Source organism: Eumetopias jubatus, unplaced genomic scaffold (assembly GCF_037043125.1).
Source record: "Eumetopias jubatus isolate StellerSeaLion01/CBP00866 unplaced genomic scaffold, mEumJub1_p1.0 scaffold_10, whole genome shotgun sequence".
Lineage (NCBI taxonomy): Eukaryota > Metazoa > Chordata > Mammalia > Carnivora > Otariidae > Eumetopias > Eumetopias jubatus.
In genome coordinates this window covers 97,362,362-97,388,364 of record NW_028274816.1, presented here as the reverse complement: position 1 = coordinate 97,388,364, position 26,003 = coordinate 97,362,362, and the positions used below count along the sequence as shown (strand labels likewise).

Genomic DNA, 26,003 nt, shown 5'->3' with positions numbered 1-26,003 from the left:
ACTCCCCGCTGAGCAGGGAGCCCGATGTGGGACTCGATCCCGGGACTCCAGGATCATGACCTGAGCCGAAGGCAGTCGCTTAACCAACTGAGCCACCCAGGCGCCCTCCTTTCTCATTTTTAATATTGCACATTTATGTTTAATGCTTTTCCTTTTTTCTTCATTTGCTCATATCTTCATCAGACTGCTTATTGGTTTTATATACCTCATTGGGACCTTCCATCCATCTACCCCTCTACTTTCTCCTTACCCACCAGTCTCTTCCTGTTTTCACTTTTCCTTCTTAGTCAGTTTAAAATCTCTGGTCTGTGTGTCTCGAATACCCTAAGGTTTCTTGCCCCTTTGTTGCACCTAGCTAACAAAACTCCCAACCCTGCTTTCTCCTTGTGGCTGACAGCATTTCTAGAGAAAATTTTACAGCTGAGCAGATTGAATAGAATGCCACTATAAAGTCTTGATCATCAATGTCTGATGGCCCTTGGACACTGCCTAGGAATTATGGGATTGTTCCTCCCGAGTTAGCTTATTTTTTCACTCTCTGAAATAACTATTTAAAATCTCCATTCTCTCAAACTTCCATTCCTACCCCCAACCTCTACCCTTCTCACATTTAGCAGATAACTTTGCCTTTATAGGGAAAATAGAAACCTGTCTCTATTTTGAGGACATTAAGATATTTCCAAATATTTTCTTCTAAAAATTTTTAAGTTTTTCTTTTTCATATTTAAATCTTTAATTCACCTGAAATTGATTTTTAAGTATGGAGTGAAATTGAGATCCAATTTAATTTTTTTCCATAAGGATAATTAGCTATGACAGTTTTATGTTAATTCTTTGTTTAGAATTTATATATTAACTAAATAATTTGATTTGGAACCCAACACTTACACATGATAGTCTTGGGATTTAGGTTATCGTTGGAGATTTATTCCCCCCATTCATACCTTAGGCAGAGAACGGCTTTCTTCGTGAATTCCTAAAAAGGTGACCAAAGTGTTTTTAGTCATAATTTTTAGATGGGAAGACTTTTCAGCATCCTGGTTTTAATTAGGCATCTCAATTATAATTCTAGACTTGTCTGTACCACATAATAACAATAATTACTACTAGTACTCACATTTATTGAGTGCTTTCTATGTGCCAATACTGTTCTAAATACTTTTTATTTATTAACTCATTTAATTCTCATATCAACTCTAATATTATGTTTATTTTATGGATGAGAAAACCACAACATAGAGGTTAAAGAAGTCATATAGCTAGTCTGTGGTAGAGTTAAGATTAAAACTCAGGTGGAGCTTAGGCTCTTAACTTCTACATTACACCATCTGACTGCTATGGCATCAGCTTAGGCACACACATAAATCATATTTCTTCCTCATTTCTGGTATCTGATGATTTTCCTTTCTATTGAGCTTAGCATTCAGTTCTTTAGCCCCCAAAGTTAGGAGTCATTCTTGATCTTTTTTCCCTTGTGGCCTTAGCTCCACCAACCGCTTCCCTCATTCAGTTCATTACCAAATATTATTTTTAGTGATATTTTAACTTAGTATAGAATATGTTTTGTGTTGGAAATTGAAGGAGAATGTGGCTATCATCAGAATACTATATTGCCAGTTCTCTAAAAACACTCATTCAGGTTTTGACCTTGCCGCCCATACTAGCTTTTTTTTTTTTACAAAAGTTAAATCTCATTTTGTTAAATCTAATCATCAAGTTTTTGTTTTCATCTTGTTTACCTCCAGCAGTTTTTTTACTTCAAGTATCATTTACATACAGTGTTATGTTAGTTTCAGGTGTACAGCATAATGATTCAACCATTCTTATGTTTTAATTTAATATGTTTATTCAAAATTTTCTCTTCTTGTGGGTGCCTGGGTGGCTCAGTTGTTAAGTGTCTGCCTTCCGCTCAGGTCATGATCCCGGGGTCCTGGGATCGAGCCCCATATCAGGCTCCCTGCTTTGTGGGAAGCCTGCTTCTCCCTCTCCCACTCCCCTTGCTTGTGTTCCCTCTCTCGCTATATTTCTCTCCGTCAAATAAATAAATAAAATCTTCTTCCTAACTGCCTGATCTTCCAGAGAGTCCATTCTCTATACAGCAGCAGAGTGATCTTTTACACATTTGTGATGAGATAATTTCACCCCCCCACACACACACATTAAACCTTCCATTAAATTCTATTGGAATTTTTTATAAAACAAAATTTCTTCCCATGGTCTGCAGTGGTAGATTGAAGAGAAAGTAAGATCCAAGGAAGAATTTGGGGGGGGGGGGAGATGTAGAGCAAAAGCTATTTAATTCACATTTTTATCAATTGGGCTTGTTTATGAATTCAGACTTCTATAAATCTATATAGTTCAATGCAAATTACTCTATAGTGGTTATTCAGGGGTGGGGTCACCATAAGTTCTAGAAATGTTTCAGAATCCTCAAAGACACACTAATTTTGGTGTTAAATATTTTATTGTATTTTAATATTTGAAAATTGGCAGGGGCGCCTGGTTGCTTCAGTTGGTAGAGTGTGGGACTCTTGATTTTGGGGTTGTGAGTTAGAGGCCCACATTGGGTATAGAGATTACATAAAAATAAAATCTTGAAAAAAAGAGAAAGAAAATTGGCAATCATTTATGCTGTATTTGTTATTCTTCTTAACTGTAAAAACCTTAATTCCTGACGAGTCCAGAAAATAGTTTACTGTACTAACTTCTCGGACAAGAATGTTGTAAAACTTGTGTGTTATCTACCCTTCAGCATTGCCTGAGACTATTGAAAACCTCCACAATCTCAGCAAAGAAAAGATGAATGCTTCTCACCTATGGAACACTCTGTCCAGGAAGAATAATAACTTGAAAAAAAAAGAATTCCTAGGTGCACTGAAATTAGCAATAATTGATGGTAAGTATGCTAAATATTAAAATTAAAAGATTTACAAGCATATGGTTCTATCTTCTATCAATCTTTATTTTTCCTTGTATCTTGTATTTGGTTGATATGCCAATATACACATTTAGGAAATATAAAGAAAGCTCAGATTGTTTGTCCTACAGAAAAAAATGTTAATATCTAATTTACTATTACTCTAAATTGATCAAATATGAATTGACTATCTTCAGGTTGTGTAACATGTTACTGGAAAATGGCACATCCCAGTGAACACAGAAAGGATTGTTAGGAAATATTAAGAGATCTATTCCAGTTTTTTTTTTTTTAACACTATTTGGGATATCCATACTGTTTTGTTGAAATAGGCTTTCATTTAATTTGCTAGAAAAACACACTTGATGGTGGCTCCCACTTCTACTTAGTTAGCAAGTAAAAAAAAGATTCAAAACAAAAAATAAGTTCACAAAAGTACTGTAAAACAAAGACTATAGACTAAAATTTTAAAAATAAAACTATCATTTACTGCTGATGTTCTGTAGGCAGGAGAGAGGTAGCACGCAAACACAGGTGAACATTTCTACTCCCTCATGAAGTTACAAATGTATTATCGTACTCTTGTATGTGGAATGTTTATGCCAAACTAGCCTAGTAACACAAGCATGCGTCTGGGGTCTTTGTCAAAGAACTCTCTTTCCCTGTGAGGATTATTTACCCCTTTTTCTCTGTTAAGCTCCTGTTCAAGTGACACTGGTAATTTTGGACTTTAAGTGTGTTGATTGTTTTGTTTAGTGAGATATTTAAGATGAGGAGGGTTGATCAAAATAGAGGGATACTTACCACCCGATAGTAGGGATTTTTTCCCCCTCTCTTTTCTTTTATTGCAAAGCTTCAGTTTCTCTTGATAGAGTGAGTGGAATTTGAAGGCAACACATACCAGAGAAAGTATTATGTAGCATTTATTTTAATCAGACCAGTAAGGTATCATTTTATGAGCTATAAAAATAACTCAGCGATCTATAAAATTACTTATTGTAATAATAAAAACCCCATATACTGTATCCGATTCATTATTATATACTTATAAAGCAAACACACAGTGTGTAAAATCCAAATACATGCATGATATTGAAAACTTTGTGTACCCCATCTGTCATACCATTTTTTCTTGTAACATTGGACCTTCAGTACAAAGATTTAATTCTTATTTTAATGTAGTGGTTTGCAAAGTTTTGAACCTTGTTATTTTTGGTTTTGTATTTATATTTGGTGCTGTTAAAGCAGGAGAATTCTTTTCTTCTAAATGAAATCTTACAGAGTACGTCAATATATAAATCATAAGAGTTGAGTTTCTCTGATTAAAGTGGGGGAAATGATCAAGTGAGCTGCTTAAGTAGCTCAACAGAGACTTAGAAATATGAACAAGAACTTAAAAATTACTGGGTATATACTTACTAGGATATACTTTTTTGACCATGTTATGTTAAAGAGGAAAAAAAAAACGGATTTAGGTTTCCTGTACTTAGTGAGATTGAAGAATCCTTCTTGGTTATTGATGGTATTCTGTATTGACTCATTAATATTTTAAAGTATATTTAAAGTTTTTAAAAAATAATTTTAAAAAGATTTTATTTATTTGTTTGTCAGAGAAAGAGAGAGACAAAAGCAGGGGGAGTGGCAGGCAGAGGGAGAAGCAGGCTCCCCGCTGAGCACGGAGCCCAGTGAGGGGCTTGATCCTAGGACCCTGGGATTGTGGCCTGGGCTGAAGGCAGACAGTTAGCCAACTAAGCTATCCAGGCGTCCCTAAAAAATATTTTTATGATGGCTACAAAAAGGCATTGAAAAATAGAAAGGGTATTTATCATTTGGCAAATTTAGAAATGCTTCCCCAATATCTTATTTTATAGCACCTGTATTCTATCCTATGATCATAAACTACAGTAATTCTAAATCCTTACACTAAGTTTCCCTGTTCCTGACTGGGAAAACAAAGCTGTCTCTGTCCCCTGTGTTTGTCACTTTGGCTTTCTAGTATCTGTGTGTTCTTGTGTATGAAATGGGTATAAACGTGTTAGAAATTACAGAACCATCTGGCATTGGAAAAATCTTTAAAGTTAATCTAGTACAGTATTTTTATCTTCAAACATTTGAAAGGTTAAACTAAAACTGAGGTTTGTCTCTTAGTGTTCTCCCTAGGCATATGGATTACATAATTTCTCTTGATTGATGGAAATTGAAAACTCAGCCCTTTTCCTATAATCTTAAGGTTTATTCATTCCATAAAATTAATCTTTTGGAGAGCCAACAATATGAAAAGGAAATATGATTTTTATGAATACATCAAATAATTTACCTTTTTAGAGATTGCTGCATTGGATCCTGACTTTTGCTTAGTGAGGCTGATCTATTAAAAATGTTTGAACATAATAATAAAAAAATGTTTTTCTTGCAGAAGATGATGAAGTACAAATAGAAGAATTTGGAAAAGTGGTAAAGGATATGCGTAATGCCTCCAGGTTAAAAGGTAAGTACTAGATTATTGTGACTGTTAAATTTACTTTTATTGAATGGATGTCTTTTTGTTTCGTTTTTTAGTGTTTCTAGTTCTGCTCATTTCTGGTTAACATGTTGGTATTGATCTGTTTTAAAGCAGGCAAAACTTGGTTTTGATTAAAAGTTGGCAGCTTCCATGATGAAAGAAAAAAGGCTTTTTCTGGAATGGGGTCTGTGTAAAGCTATTTTAAATCCCCTTTTTGTTTTTGGGCTTTATATAAAGTCAGCTACTGGCTTTAAATTTTTTCAGATATGAGTATCTTCTATATAATTTTACGCCTCAGACTTAGGACTCTACCCAGTGTATAGGCTTCTATATTATTCTATAGAATTTCTCAGAAATCTTCTACTGCTTCCTTTAGTAGACATTCCTCATGTTATTTCTTTGGTTTTTGTTAAAATACAAGAGTGACCCTAGCACTCTTGTATTTTAACATTTTGATAGCATGGGTATTTTCTACTACTTGACTTCCATTTTTGCTTAAAAGTTAAAAAACAGAACTAAAACCAATGAAGATTATACTTGTGGAGTTTGTGTACTTTTTGTTTGGAAAATAAGTTTTAAACTTAATATCACTGGTAATTTATTTGAATAACCACTCAAATGAGTATTTGGTCAATAAGCACTATCAAGAAAAGAATACAACATAGGTATATATTTAGGGAAACAGATGGGGTCATTTCTGGGTATAAAGAAATAGACAAATACTTCTCAGATTTTCAGTAACCACTCTGCCCTGCATAGGAAATTTCTGACATTATTGTTTCTCTTTTAGATTAAGAAAACTGTTTAATAATTCCCTGCTGACATATAAATATGTTACCTGGGTCACATAATATAATTAGAATCAACATAGTATAGTTACTTGTGCTCTAGGAAACAATGCACAGAGGTAGAAAAGTACATGGGCTATGGAGTATGATATATGATGGTTTGTGGTTTTTTGACTTATCAGCTGGGTAATCTCTCTAGGCCATTCTGGTTTCATCTTTAAAACAAGGAAACTAATAAAATCGTGTTCCTCATAGAGTTTTCAGGATCAAGTGCAAAAACACATGTAAAGCATATCACCTAATTATTAGGCACATATTATGTACTTGGTAAATTGTAGTTAATTTTGAAATGAGAGAGCAGAGCTCAGAAGGAGACTGGTATTCAGAATAGGTAACTTTTTATGAGGAGGGAGGAAAAATTTTTGAAATTAAGCCATTGGAAAAGGAGAACAGATATAGTTTAGGTACCTGAATCTGGGAGATGGTCACATTAGGGAGATGGCACTGGAATTTTTCAGCTAGTGCAGTGTAAGGCCAATAACTACAGGGAAGAGTTAGGAAGCGCCACTCTAGAAGACAAGTGTTAACGTAGCAGGCCTGAAGCTGCTCTCTTTAGAAAAGCCTGCTTGCAAGGTTGACTGGCACATGAGAACTTGGCTTTCAGAATATTCCCTTCATTACTAAAGGATAAGGCTAGTTCACTGTGCCTTGACTATTTGTTGGCAAACTTGGAGGGGCCTAGAAAACAGGCATATTGTGAATAAAGTTCTATGCTTTCCTTCAACATGCACACATAATTATAAGGGATTATGGTCAGGTGTCTGATCTTGTAGTTTAATATTTTAGAGGTGGGGCAGGCAGTTCTAGGTAATGATGAGGATTAAGGATAGCCATTGGTTTGGATGACTTTGGAAAGGATGTGAAGGCTTTTTGGAGTTAAGAGGTCAAGGTCATCCTTATTGTTATCAGATGATAACGGGAAATGGGGTTGAGGGAGGATTATGAGCAAGGTGCCAAAATCTTCAGAGATGGTGAAGGTGTGCTCAAAAAGTAATAGATGATGGTGTCAGGAGGGTGGCTTAGGTGAATGACAGGCCTGAGCCTCAGAGGGGAGGGCTGATGTTTGATTGAAGGTGGAACTAAAGTAGCCTGACAGCAGCAGCAGAAATTTAGGGGTGTTTCTCTGCTTCCTGGTCCTATGTGGAGCATGGGAGGATGAGCAACTTCCACTCAAGATGGCTGTGCAAGGAAACCGTATTTGAAAGGAAACCGAGTTTTAGTTAAAACAAAGAAGCAGAAGTCATACAGGTTTTTAGGTGCCGGCAAAGCTCAGATTGCCATTTTCAGTTGCCTCCCCATGATGTTAGGAGGACAGAAAATGAGGCAGGATCAAAGGTACTAAGGAGCTGTGATTACTATTTATAGCTAGTTCCTGATGGCTTTAGTAATAATCATAGTAGTTGTAGTGACTTTATTGCTATTAATATGACATTTATTAAGTGCTTGCCATATATCTAGTATTGTTTTAAGTGTTTTTCATACCTCATCATATTTAATTTCCACATCAACCTTGTGAGGTAAATAGTATTATTATCTCATTTTAGATATAAGACTACTGAATTTTATAGAGGGGTAAAGTAGTAATAATTTGCTCAAGGTCACACAGTTCCAGGTGACAAATCTTGGAGCCAGGATATGAATGCAAGTCTATCCGACTTAACACCGCCTCCTTTGAAAGGGCTGAAAATGAAGGAAAATTCCAGATACCAGGGTACTACTGGATTGCGGTAGAATTGAAAAAAAAAGCTAATGAGTCTTTGTAATACTTGTGTTTCATATTTTACATTTCTCATGATTCTGAAATTCATTTCACTTCAATCAGGATGAGTTAATTTTGTTGACTACCATTAGAGCTTCATGGTAAAATAACGGCTTTGTGTAATTGCAGTGAAAAATTCAGCTATATGAATCATTTCGGTTGTGCCAATTTTATATTAGCACCAAAGAAACATGACAGACCAAGCATATTGTGTTGCTGGACTTAGAATTCCCTGAGGCCTGGGTTCTTCACTGAGATTTCTTATTCTTCAATTCAGGATGTGATAATAAATCTTGGACTGCCTCTGACAAAAGTCTTTAGTGATGGCTACTGTTGTTTTTTAAATCAGAGGTTAGGCGGCACCTGGGTTGCTCAGTCACTTAAGCGTCTGCCTTCGGCTTGGGTCGTGATCTCGAGGTCCTGGGATGGAGCCCCGCACTGGGCTCCCTGCTTGGCAGGGAGTCTGCTTCTCCCTCTCACACTCCCCCTGCTCATGCTTTCTCTCTCTCAAATAAATAAATAAAAATCTTTGAAAAAAGAAATAGTTCCTTCCTTTAACAACAACAAAAAAAATAAAATAAAAAATAAATCAGAGGTTAGTTCAATTACCAAATAACTTTCTTCTATTTCTAGAGTTACAGGACATTGTCTTAGCTCTTGATGTGCTTGAAGGTGATATGATACCTGGGAAGAACTTGGAGAGCTTTCTAAGAAATATTGGGATTAAGTCACCTGAAGAAGAGGTAGAGAAAATTCTTCAATCAGATTTTGTTTCTGGTAAGCATTTAAATATTACTATCAGGTTTTCTTTGTTTTGTTTTGTGTAAGAGACCCTATAAAGAGAGTGTACAAGGTCTTTGTTTAAGTAAATGGGGTTCCTTTGTTGAGCAAATAAATATAGGTATTTGCTTGTATTACTGTAAACATCTTAAAAAGGAGTCTTTCTTCTTTTACGTTCCTCTTTTGCAGTTATGAGAATACTTTTTACCAAGCAGGTCGAAATTTTGTGGGAGTTGGGCTTGTTGGTATCCACTTCTTCAGATATGTCTTGATTTAGTGACTAATGAATAGTTTGGAAATTCCAGTTCTGTGAATAGGAAACCTAGATTTGCCACTTTGCACCAAGGGAAGTTATTAAACTTATAACTTTCTTGGTATTTTAGTTCCCTTAAAGGTAGAATCAGAAATAGTATATCTACAATCTTGTAAGGTTAATTGTGAAGCATAATGGTTGAAAATGAATCCAAAGTATCTTGTATATAAAGTGTTTAAGAAATTGTTTGATGATTTTGATTTTCATACTAGCTTTTTAATCTTACCTTATTCAGGGATTCTTGTCTATCTCCTCTCTCTCTCTTCCAGATGACAACATCGTGAATGTTAAAGACTGTATGAAGGCTTTGAAGGACAACCAGAAGTTTTCCAATTTTCTTGGTAAGAGCTTTATGGTAAAACTGTTGAATGGCCACAGCACAGGACTCGTTCAGAGGTCACCTAGTCAAATACTACATTTGGTACTTAAATCTTATTTGTAGTAGTATTTGTGCCAAAAGATTTTACATTTGTATTTGAACATTTCCACTTGTGGCAAACTTTCCTACAGTTTTTTTCATTTAAGTATTTTTACTTGAGGAGCTCTCAGTCTGTTAAGCATGCAACTCTTGATTTCAGCTCAGGTCATGATCTCAGGGTCATTGGATTGAGCCCCACGTGGGATTGAGTACACACATGCACGCACACTCTCTCTTTCTCAATAAATAAATAAATAAAATCTTAAAGGAATTTTTACTTCAGTGGAAACGATTGGGAAAATCATGAGGTTGTAATGTTTTCCAATAGCTAAATAAGAAAACTTTATTATATAATAATAGCAGTTTTTAAACTGTTATAAAAAATATAGTGACCAGAAATGTAAGAAATATAAAGATAGGGCTCTTGTAATGTCACCCTCTGGAAATATCCCTGTTAATGTTTGTTAAGTATCCTTTTTGGCTTTTTTATTGGCATGTATGAATATTTGTGTATTCTTAAATTATTATTTAAAAATTAAATTACTCTGTCCATAATATTCCACAACTTGCTTTTTAAAAGAAATTAACAGTATATCTTAGATATTGTTCCATGTTCCATTATATCATATAAACTACCTCATTCTTTTTAAAGACTGCATAATATTCCATGGTAGGGATGCACTATAATTTTATCCACAACACTTTTGATGATATTTAGGTTATTGCCAATTTTTAGCCATTCAAACATTTTGATGAGCATCCTTATATGTATATATGTGCACAAAGTTTTCCTGGAGGATAAATTCCCCAGAAGTCACAGTGCTAGACCAAAATATATGCAGATATAAGATGTTAACAGCTACTGCTTAATTTTCCTCCCGAAGGGTTATAAAAGTTCACTTCTATCAATAATGGATATTAGTTATTGAAAATTCTGGTAAAAAAATTCTATTATTGTTTTAATACATACTTCTTTAATGACTAGTGAGGTAAAACATATTTTTCATGATTGTCAAGTGTGCTTTGATTATATTTCAATTAGATTGTCTTTTTCATATGAATTTGTAAAGAGCTCTTTATATATTAGGCACATCAATGTTCTGTCCTATCGCAGTTTTTTTCTAGTTTATAATTCATCTTTGATTTTGGTGATTTGATTTTTGCCATTTTCTGTCTTATTTTATCAGTGTTGGTAGTTTTTATTCTCTTAGGAAATTTATTTTATTCAGGTGATTTATCAGAATATTAATACAGCCCTGATAATTCTTTTGATTTTTTGTATCTGGTTATTTTCTCATTCTTGAATTTGCACATATGTACACCTTACCTTTTTCTATGTCTACTAACAAAACATTTTATAGTTAAAAAATTAATTTCTGCTTTTGTCTTTATGAAATCCTTTCTATTGTTCTCTTATGCCCATTTTATAGTTTTTCTAAGTTGTTTATTTACTTTTTTTTCTTACTGGACATTAAATGTTTAAGACTATCATTTTCATTTTAGTAAAATTTTGGTTTATCTAATGGTCTTTGTATATCATTGTTGTTGTTTTCTAAGTATTTTCAGTCATATTTTGATTTTCTCCTTGATGTAAGAGTTGTTTAGGAGAAAACTTTAAAATTTAAAGCAATTTTAAAAAAATTTTAAAGCAATTTGAATTTCATTATTGTTCTATCTTTGTTGTTTATTTTTAGCTATATTTTATTGTGGTCAGAGAATGAGGTCTATAGTAGAGGATTTGATAGTTCCATGCTCATTAGATATGGAGTTTCTTCAATTATTATATGTTTATTTAAAAACCACATTAGTGGCTTTCAGGGACAGGCTAATGGTAATACATACTCATCCTACTATTTGTCTTGGAAATCCTTATGACTTTTTGAAGCAGCCCATTCCATAATTTTGGACAGCTGCAGGACTGGTCAATTATTCTACATATTTGGTGGAAATCCTGCCTTATAATTCCATTCCCAAACCATATTTAACATTTGGACTCTTCCTCCTATCAGTAGCCCTCCAGAGATGTGAGAAGAACTCATATTTTTTTCTTTCACATTGAATCATCTTTTCTCTAGACTCACACTTCCCTTCAGCCCTTCCACATGGCCTGTTTTTGAAACTTCTTGCCAATGACTAATGACTAAAAAATGGAGCCACATAATGAGTTAAATTATACTTCTACATAAACTAGCTAATTTTAAAGTAACTTATTATACATTTCTTTTAACAAATCCTGAGAGATGATTTTTTAGATATATACTTTAGAAATGTGAAGGGTTTTTTAAAAAATATTTTATTTATATATTCATTTATTTATTAGAGAGAGAGGGAACCAGTGAGGGGAGGAGGAGAGGGAGAGAGAATCCCAAGCAGACTCCATTCTAGGTGTGGAGCCCAACATGGGGCTCTGTCCCAAGACCCTGAGATCATGACCTGAGCCTAAATCAAAAGTCAGATGCCCAACCGACTGAGCCATTCAGGGAGGTCAGTTGCGGATTTCCTCTTCTAGATGTTTGATGTTATTGTGCTAAACATAATAGGCTTTGCTGATTCTCTAAATTGGGTGAAGTGAGGTGACAGGAGCAAGGGGTATAGGAAAAGAAAGTGGAAAAGGAAGGATTGGGGTTTGAGAGCAGTTGTGAAGAATGAGGGTATTTTTTACTGAAATGGTGAACTCATTAATAGATGACTAGAGAAACTTTGGCATACTTTTTTGTTCATATAGGAATAGCCCACCCAGAACCCAGAATTTTAAGAAAATAATTTTAAGAATAAAGATAAAGGGTTATAGAAAACTATAGTGGAGAATGGATTGCTCTACTTATTTAAATGGCCACATGTGGGTAGTGGCTGCCATTTTGGACAGTGCAAATCTGGAAGAGTCCATCAGTTTTATTGTTATGTTCCAAAGATTTGGATCCATGGACTAAAGTACATGTTGTATATATATTCTCTGTGTTTGTAGCATTGAATGACATCATCAATTCATTGGACTCTATGGAAGAAAGTGATCAATCTGATAAGGACAAATATGCAGGTGTACTTGGAAATGCCAATAGAATTTATTTCACTGATGATAGTCTTCAAGAAATACTGGATGATTCCTTTGGTGAGGGTGAGTTAATTGAGTGACTTGTAATAAAAATTTCTTCTAAAATGTTATCTAAGGATTTTTAAATATTTTACCAAATACTAATTAAATCTTAATACTTAGTTCCTAATAATATTTAGTTAATATTATAATATTTAGTTCCTAAATAATAGCATAAATGTATTGAAATATGATTTACTACAGACCAAATTTAGGGATATACCTTATATTCTATATCCACAGATATATCCATTTAGTTATTACAGTATCAAATTCCTGGATAATCTCTTGGACTGGTTTCTAAAGTTGGTCTCAAAGTATTTATATATGTTGTTGTATGGCTTTGAAATGTTTCTTTTTAGAGTAATTTCATTTCAAAGTTAATCCCTTTCCTTTTATGAATTTTAGAGAGGTCTTTTTTTTTTGTAGTTCTTTTTTTTTTAATTTTTTATTGTTATGTTAATCACCATATATTACATAATTTGTTTTGGTGTACTGTTCCATGATTCATTGTTTGTTCATAACACCCAGTGCTCCATGCAGAATGTGCCCTCCTCAATACCCATCACCAGGCTAACCCATCCCCCCACCCTCCTCCCCTCCAGAAACCTCAGTTTGTTTTTCAGAGTCCATCATCTCTCCTGGTTCATCTCCCCCTCTGACTTACTTCCCTTCATTCTTCCTCTCCTGCTATCTTCTTCTTTTTCTTTTTTCTTAAAATATGTTGCGTTATTTGTTTCAGAAGTACAGATCTGTGATTCAACAGTCTTACACAATTCACAGTGCTCACTGTAGCACATATCTTCCCCAATGTCCATCAGCCCAGCCACCGATGTCCATCACCCTCCCACTCCCGACCACTCCAGCAACCCTCAGTTTCTCCTGAGATTAAGAATTCCTCATATCAGTGAGGTCATATAATACATGTCTTTCTCTGATTGACTTATTTCACTCAGCATAACACCCTCCAGTTCCATCCACGTCATTGCAAATGGCAAGATCTCATTCCTTTGGATGGCTGCATAACATTCCATTGGGTATATATACCACATCTTCTTTATCCATTCATCTGTCGATGGACATCTGGGCTCTTTCCACAGTTTGGCTATTGTGGACATTGCTGCTATAAACATTGCGGTGCACGGACCCCTCCGGGTCCCTACATTTGTATCTTTGGGGTAAATACCCAGTAGTGCAATTGCTGGATCGAATGGTAGCTCTAATTTCAACTGTTTGAGGAACCTCCATACTGTTTTCCAGAGGGGTTGCACCAGCTTGCATTCCCACCAACAGTGTAGGAGGGTTCCCCTTTCTCCAGATCCCTGCCAACATCTGTCGTTCCCTGACTTGTTAATTTTAGCCATTCTGACGGCTGTGAGGTGGTATCTCTTTGAGGTTTTGATTTGGATTTCCCTGATGCCGAGCGATGTTGAGCACTTTTTCATGTGCCTGTTGGCCATTTGGATGTCTTCTTTGGAAAAATGTCTGTTCATGTCTTCTGCCCATTTCTTGATTGGATCATTTGTTCTTTGGGTGTTGAGTTTGATAAGTTCTTTATAGATTTTGGATACTAGCCCTTTATCTGATATGTCATTTGCAAATATTTTCTCCCATTCTGTCGGTTGTCTTTTGGTTTTGTGGACTGTTTCTTTTGCTGTGCAAAAGCTTTTTATCTTGATGAAGTCCCAAAAGTTCATTTTTGCCCTGGCTTCCTGTACCTTTGGTGATGTTTCTAGGAAGAACTTCCTGCGGCTGAGGTCGAAGAGGTTGCTACCTGTGTTCTCCTTTAGGATTTGGATGGACTCCTGTCTCACGTTTAGGTCTTTCAACCATTTGGAGACTATTTTTGTGTGTGGTGTAAGGAAATGGTCCAGTTTCATTCTTCTGCATGTGGCTGTCCAATTTTTCCAACACCAATTGTTGAAGAGACTGTCATTTTTCCACTGGACATTCTTTCCTGCTTTGTCAAAGATAAGTTGACCACAGAGTTGAGGGTCCATTTCTGGGCTCTCGATTCTGTTCCATTGATCTATGTGTCTGTTTTTGTGCCAGTACCATACTGTCTTGATGAGGACAGCTTTGTAATAGAGCTGGAAGTCCGGGATTGTGATGCCACCAGCTTTGCTTTTCTTTTTCAATATTCCTCTGGCTATTCGGGGTCTCTTCTGGTTCCATACAAATTTTAGGATTATTTGTTCCATTTCTTTGAAAAAAGTGGTTGGTATTTTGGTGGGGATTGCATTGAATGTGCAGATTGCTCTAGGTAGCATTGACATCTTCACAATGTTGGTTCTTCCAATCCATGAGCATGGAACGTTTTTCCATTTCTTTGTGTCTTCTTCAATTTCTTTCATGAGTATTTTATAGTTTTCTGAGTACAGATCCTTTGCCTCTTTGGTTAAATTTATTCCTAGATATCTTATGGTTTTGGGTGCAATTGTGAATGGGATTGACTCCTTGATTTGTCTCTCTTCTGTCTTGTTGTTGGTGTATAGGAATGCCACTGATTTCTGTGCATTGATTTTATATCCTGCTACTTGACTGAATTCCTGTATGAGTTCTAGCAGTTTTGGGGTGGAGTCTTTTGGGTTTTCCACATAAAGTATCATATCATCTGCAAAGAGTGAGAGTTTGACTTCCTCTTTGCCGATTTGGATGCCTTTGATTTCTTTTTGTTGTCTGATTGCTGTGGCTAGGACTTCAAATACTATGTTGAATAGCAGTGGTGAGAGTGGACATCCCTGCCGCGTTCCTGACCTTAGGGGAAAAGCTCTCAGCTTTTCCCCATTGAGAATGATATTCGCTGTAGGTTTTTCATAGATGGCTTTTATGATATTGAGGTATGTACCCTGTATCCCTATACTCTGAAGAGTTTTGATCAAGAAAGGATGCTGTACTTTGTCAAATGCTGTTTCTGCATCTATTGAGAGGATCATATGATTCTTGTTCTTTCTTTTGTTAATGTATTGTATCACGTTGATTGATTTGCGGATGTTGAACCAACCTTGCAGCCCAGGGATAAATCCCACTTGGTCGTGGTGAATAATCCTTTTAATGTAATGTTGGATCCTATTGGCTAGTATTTTGGTGAGAATTTTTGCATCCATGTTCATCAAGGATATTGGTCTGTAATTCTCCTTTTTGATGGGATCTTTGTCTGGTTTTGGGATCAAGGTAATGGTGGCCTCATAAAATGAATTTGGAAGTTTTCCTTCCATTTCTATTTTTTGGAACAGTTTCAGGAGAATAGGTATTAATTCTTCTTTAAATGTCTGCTAGAATTCCCCTGGGAAGCCATCTGGCCCTGGGCTTTTGTTTGTTGGGAGATTTTTGATGACTGCTTCAATTTCATTAGTGGTTATAGGTCTGTTCAGGTTTTCTATTTCTTCCTGGTTCAGTTTTGGTAGTTGATACATCTCTAGGAATGCACCCATTTCTTCCAGGTTATCTAATTTGCTGGCATAGAGTTGCTCATAATATGTTCTTATAATTGTTTGTATTTCTTTGGTGTTGGTTGTGATCTCTCCTCTTTCATTCATGATTTTGTTGATTTGGGTCATTTCTCTTTTCTTTTTGATCAGTCTGGCCAGGGGTTTATCAATCTTGTTAATTCTTTCAAAGAACCAGCTCCTAGTTTTGTTGATCTGTTCTACTGTTCTTTTGATTTCTATTTCATTGATTTCTGCTCTGATCTTTATGATTTCTCTTCTCCTGCTGGGTTTAGGCTTTATTTGCTGTTCTTTCTCCAGCTCCTTTAGGTGTAGGGTTAGATTGTGTATTTGAGACCTTTCTTGTTTCTTGAGAAAGGCTTGTATTGCTATATACTTTCCTCTCAGGACTGCCTTTGCTGTATCCCAAAGATTTTGGACAGTTGTGTTTTCATTTTCATTGGTTTCCATGAATTTTTTTAATTCTTCTTTAATTTCCTGGTTGACCCATTCATTCTTTAGTAGGATGCTCTTTAGCCTCCATGTATTTGAGTTGTTTCCGACTTTCCTCTTGTGATTGAGTTCTAGTTTCAAAGCATTGTGGTCTGAAAAATGCAGGGAATGATCCCAATCTTTTGGTACCGGTTTAGACCTGATTTGTGACCTAGGATGTGATCTATTCTGGAGAATGTTCCATGGGCACTAGAGAAGAATGTGTATTCCGTTGCTTTGGGATGGAATGTTCTGAATATGTCTGTGAAGTCCATTTGGTCCAGTGTGTCATTTAAAGTCTTTATTTCCTTGTTGATCTTTTGCTTAGTTGATCTGTCCATTTCAGTCAGGGGGGTGTTAAAGTCCCCCACTATTATTGTATTGTTGTCAATGTGTTTCTTTGCTTTTGTTATTAATTGCCTTATATAATTGGCTGCTCCCATGTTCGGGGCATAGATATTTACAATTGTTAGATCTTCTTGTTGGATAGAACCTTTAAGTAGAATATAGTGTCCTTCCTCATCTCTTATTACAGTCTTTGGTTTAAAATCTAGTTTGTCTGATATAAGGATTGCCACCCCAGCTTTCTTTTGGTGTCCATTAGCATGGTAAATTGTTTTCCACCCCCTCACTTTCAATCTGGGGGTGTCTTTGGGTCTAAAATGAGTCTCTTGCAGACAGGATATGGATGGGTCTTGTTTTTTAATCCAATCTGATAGCCTGTGTCTTTTGATTGGGGCATTGAGCCCATTTACATTCAGGGTAACTATTGAAAGGTATGAATTTAGTGCCATTGTATTGCCTGTAAGGTGACTGTTACTGTGTGTTGTCTGTGTTCCTTTCTGATCTTTGCTGCTTTTAGGCTCTCTCTGCTTAGAGGACCCCTTTCAATATTTCTTGGAGGGCTGGTTTCATGTTTGCAAATTCCTTTAGTTTTTGTTTGTTCTGGAAGCTTTTTATCTCTCCTTCTATTTTCAATGACAGCCTAGCTGGATATAGTATTCTTGGCTGCATATTTTTCTCGTTTAGTGCTCTGAAGATATCTTGCCAGTCCTTTCTGGCCTGCCAGGTCTCTGTGGATAGGTCTGTTGCCAATCTAATATTTTTACCATTGTAGGTTACATATCTCTTCTCCCGAGCTGCTTTCAGGATTTTCTCTTTGTCTCTGAGACTCGTAAGTTTTACTATTAGATGTTGGGGTGTTGACCTATTTTTATTGATTTTGAGAGGGGTTCTCTGTGCCTCCTGGATTTTGATGCCTGTTTCCTTCCTCACATTAGGGAAGTTCTCTGCTATTATTTGCTCCAATATACCTTCTGCCCCCCTCTCTCTCTCTTCTTCTTCTGGGATCCCAATTATTCTAATGTTGTTTCGTCTTATCGAATCACTTATCTCTCGAATTCTGCCCTCGTGATCCTGTAGTTGTTTCTCCCTCTTTTTCTCAGCCTCTTTACTTTCCATCATTTGGTCTTCTATATCACTGATTCTCTCTTCTGCCTCATTTATCCTAGCAGTTAGTGCCCCCATTTTTGATTGCACCTCATCAATAGCCTTTTTGATTTCGACTTGGTTAGATTTTAGTTCTTTTATTTCTCCAGAAAGGGTTTCGCTAATAACTTCCACGCTTTCTTCAAGCCCAGCTAGTATCTTTAAAGTCATGATTCTGAACTCTAGGTCCGACATTGTACTAATGTCCGTATTGAGTAGGTCCCTGGCTGACGGTACTACCTCTTGTTCTTTTTGCTGAGGTGATTTTTTTCGTCTTGTCATTTTGTCCAGAGGAGAACAGATGAATGAGAGAACAAAATGCTAACAGGTTTACAACGTCCCCAGCAAATATACTGTATACAAATCAGAAAAGACCTGAAACCAGGGGAAAAGAAAGGGAAAGAAAGAAAAAAGAAAGAGAAAAAAAAAAGATAAAAACAAAACAGAACAATACAAAAAAAGCAGAATGTGATCAAATATGATCAGGCTAGTGCATAGATCAGTGCCACACACTAGATTTTGGGCGTATTTTGGTCTGTTAGAAAAAAGTGCCTCCTAAAATTTTAAAGGAAGAAAGACATATATGTACAAAATAAGGGTTGATACAATGAAGGGATAGAAGATGACTGTAAAGATGAAAATTATAATAGATTTTATAAAAGGACTTGATAAGATAAGAAGTTGTTTGAAAAAAGAAAGAAGATTTAAAAAAAAAAGAAAGAAAGAAAAAAGGGAGAGAATGTGATCAGGCAGGAGACTAGAACAGAGCCATACACTAGTGATTTAGGGTATATTTTTATCTGTTAGAAGAAACTGTATCTCAAAATTTTAAAGAGAGAACAACTTATATATATATGCCAAAAATAAGGGTAACTACTATGAAGGGATAAAATATGACTCTAAAAATGAAAAATAAAAAATGTTTTTTTTTTTAAAAGAGATTGTTAAGATGTTGGTTGAAAAAGGGAAAAAGAAAAAGAAACAGTTAACAAAAATTAACTTTGATGAACTAATGAATCATGGTAAAAAAAAAAGCCATGAATTCTATGTGCAGTATTCCCCTAGCGCTGGAGTTCTCCCGTTCTCCTTGATCAGTAAACTTGGTCTTGGCTTGCTGGCTGTTCATGCTGATCTTCTGGGGGAGGGGCCTGTTGCTGTGGTTTCCAAATGTCTTTGCCGGAGGCTGAATTGCCCCGCCCTTGTCGGTCTGGGCTAAGCAAGCTGCCCAGGTTTGATCTCAGGAGCTTTTGTTCCTTGCAAGCTCTCTGTACAGCCTTGGAGGACCAGGGCAAAAATGGTGGCCTCCCAATCTCCACCCGGAGGAGCTGAGAACTCAGGGCCCCGCTCCTCAGTGCGCCCCCAGAGAAAAGCAGTCACTCCCTTGTCCCTGGTCTCCGGCCGCACTCCGTGCTCACCCGGCCTGTGACCCAGCGTTTGTATCTGTGGCACCCGACCCCGTGTGGAGTCTCCAAACCCAGCAGATCCCTGCGGTGCGTTCCCGCGCCGCTCCTCCCCGGGAAGGAAGAGGAGTCTCCCCGGATCTGCCGCCTGTTGGGTCCCTGCTGTGGATCACAGTTTATGGCAACCCCAAGCTGAGAGCCCGCGCCTCAGCTCTGTCTCTGCAGCCGGCTTCCCCGCTCCGATACCTGGGAGCTCTGGTGCACTCAGGCTCCCCCGGTCTTTCTGTGACCCCAAGGGTCCTGCGACCCCACTGTCCCATGAGGGTTCCACCCCCGCTTAGCCACTGGAGCGACATCCCTCAGCGGAGCCGACTTCTAAAAGGTCCAATTTTGTGCTCCGGGCTCTAGCACTTGCCAGAAGCGGCCGGCGGAGGCCCCTCCCCCGCCGTCTATCCTCCCGAATATCGCCTCGGATTCACTTCTCCGCACGTCCTACCTTCCAGAAAGTGGTCGCTTCTCTGTTCAGAGAGTTGTTGCTACTCTCCTCTTTGATCTCCTGTTGAGTTTGTAGGTGTTCAGAATGGTTTGATCCCTATTCAGCTGAATTCCTGAGACCAGAAGAAATCTAGGTCTCCTACTCCTCCGCCATCTTGCTCCGCCCCCCTAGAGAGGTCTTAATAGTTTTCTAAGCTTTTTATTTTTTAGGTGAAAGCCCTTTGAAAAGTGCAAGTTATCGTTGGAAGAATTAGAACATTTGTCTATATAACACTCATATATAGCTGCTCTTTGATCTATTTACAAAGAATTTTCCTGACCTCTCTATATTCTCTGCTGGGATATATCCTTATTTGGAAAGCCATTTCTTGCCTTAAATTTAGCTTCAGGTAAAAAATAAGATCAGATCTGCCTCTCAGGGAACAACTGGCAATGTGTGAAGACAGTTTAGATTGTCAAAACTGATGGGGGAGGGTTGCTAGCATCTAGTGAGTAGAGGCAAGGGATGCTGCTAACCATCCTATAATGTATGGGACAGTATCGCCCCCAAACAATTATCTGGACCCAAATGTAATTTTGCTGAGGTTGAGAAATCCTGTTTTAGAATTATAAAATTGCCAAACCTATTTTGAAAGTACTTTTTAATAGGTTAGTTATTGTTGTTGTTGTTTTTAATCCTGCTTAGAACAAGTAAAAAAAAAAAAAAAGATAAATAGAATGTATTTTTATTCTAACCTCCTTTTGTTTTAAGGTAATACCTGGACTAGTTCTGAGTTGTTCTAAACTGCTCTCTGACTGTAATATGGTCCATCTATGCAAATGGACATATTTTATTTCTATCACTTGTCTCTCAAATAGATCTCTATAGCAATTTGCATTTTTGTAGAAAGTGTATAGGATGAAGGGTGTAACTGCAACTTGTCCTAAGGAAAAGCTCCAGGACTAGATATATAGGTAGGCAAGCAGAACTAGAGAAGGACAATTCAGACTAATAATTAAGTATTTTACTGAATATATGGGCCTGGGCATTAACCTGCCCTCTTAGGGAGAAAGGGAACATTTGTGACATTAGAATCTCAGTCACATTTAAGGAGCTTGGTGGAGGTTGACAAATCCATGGAGTCTAAGAAGTAAGAGGAAGATGAGTAGAGAATAATATTCTGGAAGCCAGTGGAAGATTTTGAGAAAAAGGGAATAGTCAATGAGAAATGTTACTGAGAAATGAAGTAATCTATCCATTGGCTTTCTTTCAAACTGGATAAAATCAGGATGCTGTTCCTTATGGCATAATCTCTCTCCCTCTAAATTTGCAGATTTTAGGAAAGAAGCTTTGTCTTCAAATCTGAGACTACCAAAAGCAGATGGTAAGAACTTTATATATATATAAAATATATATATAAAATATATATACACTTTTTATACACTATTTATATATATTTTATATATTGTATATATATATGAAAGCATTCCCTATAAAAGAGTTATTTTTTAGGATCATTGCCAGGTGCCAGTGGATTCCTAGTCAATTTTTCCCACTCCAGCCAGAGTAATATTTTTTTCAAAAAAGTAATCTGATCATGTTATGTCTCCCTATTTATAACTCTTTAAACATTTTCCATTGCTGTTAGATAAAGATCAAAATCCTACATGTCCTAGTCCTCTAGCACAATTTTGTACCATTACCCTTATTTTCTATAATTTCAGATACGTTGGCTTTCTTTCATTTCCTTAGATCTCTCTTTTCCTCCCACCAGAAAGCTTTTGCATATTTTATTTCCTGGAATATTTTTCCCTGACCCTCTTTGCCTAGTTAATGTTTACTCATCTTTCAGATGCGTGTCAGGTTCCTCTAGGGAGCCTATCATTATCTGCTAGTCTAGGTCAGCTTCCTTTGTTATAAGCTTTCATTAAACCGTGTCTCATTCATAGCATTTATTTCATATTATAAGTACCCATTCATATTTTTTAAATGATACTAGAAATGCTCAGTATTTTTACCGTATAAAGTAACAAAAATAAGGGCATCTGGCTAGCTCAGTCAGTAGAGCATGTGACTCTTGATCTCAGAGTCAGGAGTTCAAGTCCCATGTTGGGTATAGAGCTTACTTAGAAAAAAATAAAGTAATAAAAATATTAAATAACTTAAGTCATCTTAATTCATTAATATCAAAATAATATAATTTTTCATTAAAAATTTTTTATTTGAGTATAGTGAACATACAATGTTATATTTGCTTCAGGTGTACAACATAGTGATTCAACTTTATACATTATGCCATGCTCACCACAAATGTAACTACCATCGGTCACCATACAAAGCGATTACAATATCATTGACTATATTCCCTACACTGTGCCATGACATATTCATTACATAACTGGAAGCCTGTCTCTCCTACTCCCCTTCACCCATTTTGCCCATCCTACCCCCCCTTCTCTCTGGACATTATCAGTTTGTTCTCTATATTGATAGGTCTGATTCTGCTTTTTTTTTTTTTAAGATTTTATTTATTTATTTGACAGAGAGAGAGAGCACAAGCAGGGGGAACAGCAGAGGGAAAGGGAGAAGCATGTTCCCCGCTGAGCAAGGAACTCTACACGGGGCTCGATCCCAGGACCCTGGGATCATGACCCGAGCTTAAGGCAGATGCTTAACCAAGTGAGCCACTCAGGCACCCCCTGATTCTGCTTTTTGTTTGTTTTTTTATTTGTTTTGTTTTTGAGCTTCAACATATGAGTACAATCATATGGTATTTGTTTTTCTCAGTCTGACGTATTTCACTTAGCATAATACCCTTTAGGTCCATCCATGTTGGCAAAATAGCAAAAAAAAAAAAAAAAAATCAACAAACAACAAAACTCATTCTTTTTCATGGCTGTGTCATATTCCACAATATACTACATCTTTATTCATTCACCTACTAATGGACACTTGAGATACTTCCATATCTTGGCTTTTTTTTTTTTAAAGATTTTATTTGTTTATTAGACAGAGACACAGCGAGAGAGGGAACACAGCAGGGGGCATGGGAGAGAGAGAAGCAGGTTTCCCAGTGAGGAAGGAGCCCGATGTGGGGCTCGATCCCAGGACCCTGGGATGACCTGAGTCGAAGGCAGATGTTTAATGACTGAGCCACCCAGGCGCCCCGGCTGTTAGTTTTAAATAGAAAATATTTTACTTTTTTTCTACAGAGATTTTAGTTAAATATATATACTTAATTTGATTGTTCACCTATAATGGACTTCGGACAAAATATTTTGCACTTTTTAAAACAATAGTATCTTGTATATATTTATTTATCTTTGTAGAGATTAAAGAAGCTGCTCGTATCTTGTCAAGTGTTGATAATGGCAAGATTGGTATACCTAACTTGGAACGTGCCCTGGAAAGTTTGAATGTTAATTTGACTGAGGAGGACATCAGTGAAGCCCTTAAATGTTGTGACATCAGTGGTGAGCATTTTTTTGGTTTGAAATTCTTTTCATTTTTCCCTGTTTATGAGAAATAGTCTTAAAGCATATATATGTGGGTAAAATGCTAAGGGTAGTCACACTGGAGACTTAGGTTGATACAAATTAGAGCCAAAATAGTCTTCTAATTTAAATATTTATTGACCATATCTATCTGTTCATACTTATCTGGATATGTATGCTTGTTTAGATAATTACCATTCATTTCTTATAAGCATGGGTGGGAAAATACCATTGTGTTAAAACAGACATGATACCAGCTGCTTCATTTTGATATGCAGTCTTTCTTCAGAGGGGATCTACCTTCATCTGTCCTTTTATAGTACTTGTCTCATTCTGTTTTTTAACCAGAGGAAATACCCAAAGTTTCACTACATTTTAGAAGAACAGTTATTTATTTTTGGTCATTGTTTCCAAGTGGGCATATATTTATCTGTGTTTTCCATTTTTAACTTCATGTAATATGTACTTGATCTCCTTTCCTATTATATATTCACTCTTAAGTGTCAAATCATGTGGGAATACTTTTAGAAGCCGATGAGTTTCACTGGTTTTAGGTGGCTTTTTATTTGGGGCTTATCTTAACCAGCTTGTTTTTTCTATGGGAATCCCATGAGTCTGGATTTAAGAATACCTCCCCAGCACAGTTTGGTTATTGCCTTTGCCAGGTACCCTAGATTATTATTGACCTCAGTCAATTTATATGTTTTGACCTGGGGTTTCTCATATCATGAGAGCAGCATAAATTTAGACTCCAAACCCACAAGAGATGCAAGAGATTCTTCACAGGAGATTTTTTTTCCCCACTGCCTCTCAGAATTAGGAAGATTTAGGTCTCCTTGTTGTTTACCTGCGGCTGTGAATACAGTGTTTTAATCTCCCTTTCACTGGATTGAACTTCTTTAAGCATCCCAGTTTTTTTTTTTTTATTAACATATAATGTATTATTTGTTTCAGGGGTACAGGTCTGTGACTCATCAGTCTTATGCAATTCACAGCACTCACCATACTACCCACCCTCCCCAATGTCCATCATCCAGCCACCCCATCCCTCTCACCCCCCTCCACTCCAGCAACTCTCGGTTTGTTTCCTGAGACTAAGAGTCTCTTATGGTTTGTCTCCCTCTCCGGTTTTGTCTTGTTTCATTTTTCCCTCCCTTCCCTATGATCCTCTGACTTGTTTCTCAAATTCCCCATATCAGTGAGATCATATGATAATTGTCTTTCTCTGATTGACTTATTTCGCTTAGCATAATACCCTCCAGTTCCATCCACGTCATTGCAAATGGCAAGATTTCAATTTTTTTGATGGCTGCATAATATTCCATTGTATATATATACACCACATCTTCTTTATGCATTCATCTGTTGATGGACATCTTGGCTCTTTCCATAGTTTGGCTACTGTGGACATTGCTGCTATAGATTTCAGGGTATATATGCCCCTTTGGATCACTACATTTTATCTTTGGGGTAAATACCCAGTAGTGTAATTGCTGGGTCATAGGTAGCTCTATTTTCAACTTTTTGAGGAACTTCCATACTGTTTTCCAGAGTGGCTGCATCAGCTTGCATTCCCACCAACAGTGTAGGAGGGTTCCCCTTTCTCCACGTCCCTGCCAACATCTGTCGTTTCCTGACTTGTTAATTTTAGCCATTCTGACGGGTGTGAGGTGGTATCTCATTGAGGTTTTGATTTGGATTTCCCTGATGCCGAGCGATGTTGAGCACTTTTTCATGTGTCTGTTGGCCATTTGGAAGTCTTCTTTGGAAAAATGTCTGTTCATGTCTTCTGCCCATTTCTTGATTGGATCATTTGTTCTTTGGGTGTTGAGTTTGATAAGTTCTTTATAGATTTTGGATACTAGCCCTTTATCTGATATGTCATTTGCAAATATTTTCTCCCATTCTGTCGGTTGTCTTTTGGTTTTGTGGACTGTTTCTTTTGCTGTGCAAAAGCTTTTTATCTTGATGAAGTCCCAAAAGTTCATTTTTGCCCTGGCTTCCTGTACCTTTGGTGATGTTTCTAGGAAGAACTTCCTGCGGCTGAGGTCGAAGAGGTTGCTACCTGTGTTCTCCTTTAGGATTTGGATGGACTCCTGTCTCACGTTTAGGTCTTTCAACCATTTGGAGACTATTTTTGTGTGTGGTGTAAGGAAATGGTCCAGTTTCATTCTTCTGCATGTGGCTGTCCAATTTTTCCAACACCAATTGTTGAAGAGACTGTCATTTTTCCACTGGACATTCTTTCCTGCTTTGTCAAAGATAAGTTGACCACAGAGTTGAGGGTCCATTTCTGGGCTCTCGATTCTGTTCCATTGATCTATGTGTCTGTTTTTGTGCCAGTACCATACTGTCTTGATGAGGACAGCTTTGTAATAGAGCTGGAAGTCCGGGATTGTGATGCCACCAGCTTTGCTTTTCTTTTTCAATATTCCTCTGGCTATTCGGGGTCTCTTCTGGTTCCATACAAATTTTAGGATTATTTGTTCCATTTCTTTGAAAAAAGTGGTTGGTATTTTGGTGGGGATTGCATTGAATGTGCAGATTGCTCTAGGTAGCATTGACATCTTCACAATGTTGGTTCTTCCAATCCATGA

The 26,003-nt window shown here is 36.8% G+C and overlaps 1 protein-coding gene across 1 annotated transcript in view; it reads left to right on the top strand.

Annotated features, from left to right (window-relative positions):
* Nucleotides 1-26,003, top strand: part of LOC114196718 (EF-hand calcium-binding domain-containing protein 13) — a 116,145-nt gene that overhangs the window by 66,149 nt on the left and 23,993 nt on the right. The window contains exons 12-18 of the mRNA XM_088027058.1: nt 2,753-2,896; nt 5,334-5,405; nt 8,661-8,804; nt 9,390-9,461; nt 12,504-12,653; nt 21,246-21,296; nt 23,242-23,385. Of these exons, the coding sequence (XP_087883184.1) occupies nt 2,753-2,896; nt 5,334-5,405; nt 8,661-8,804; nt 9,390-9,461; nt 12,504-12,653; nt 21,246-21,296; nt 23,242-23,385 (777 nt within the window). The remainder of the gene's footprint in view (nt 1-2,752; nt 2,897-5,333; nt 5,406-8,660; nt 8,805-9,389; nt 9,462-12,503; nt 12,654-21,245; nt 21,297-23,241; nt 23,386-26,003) is intronic.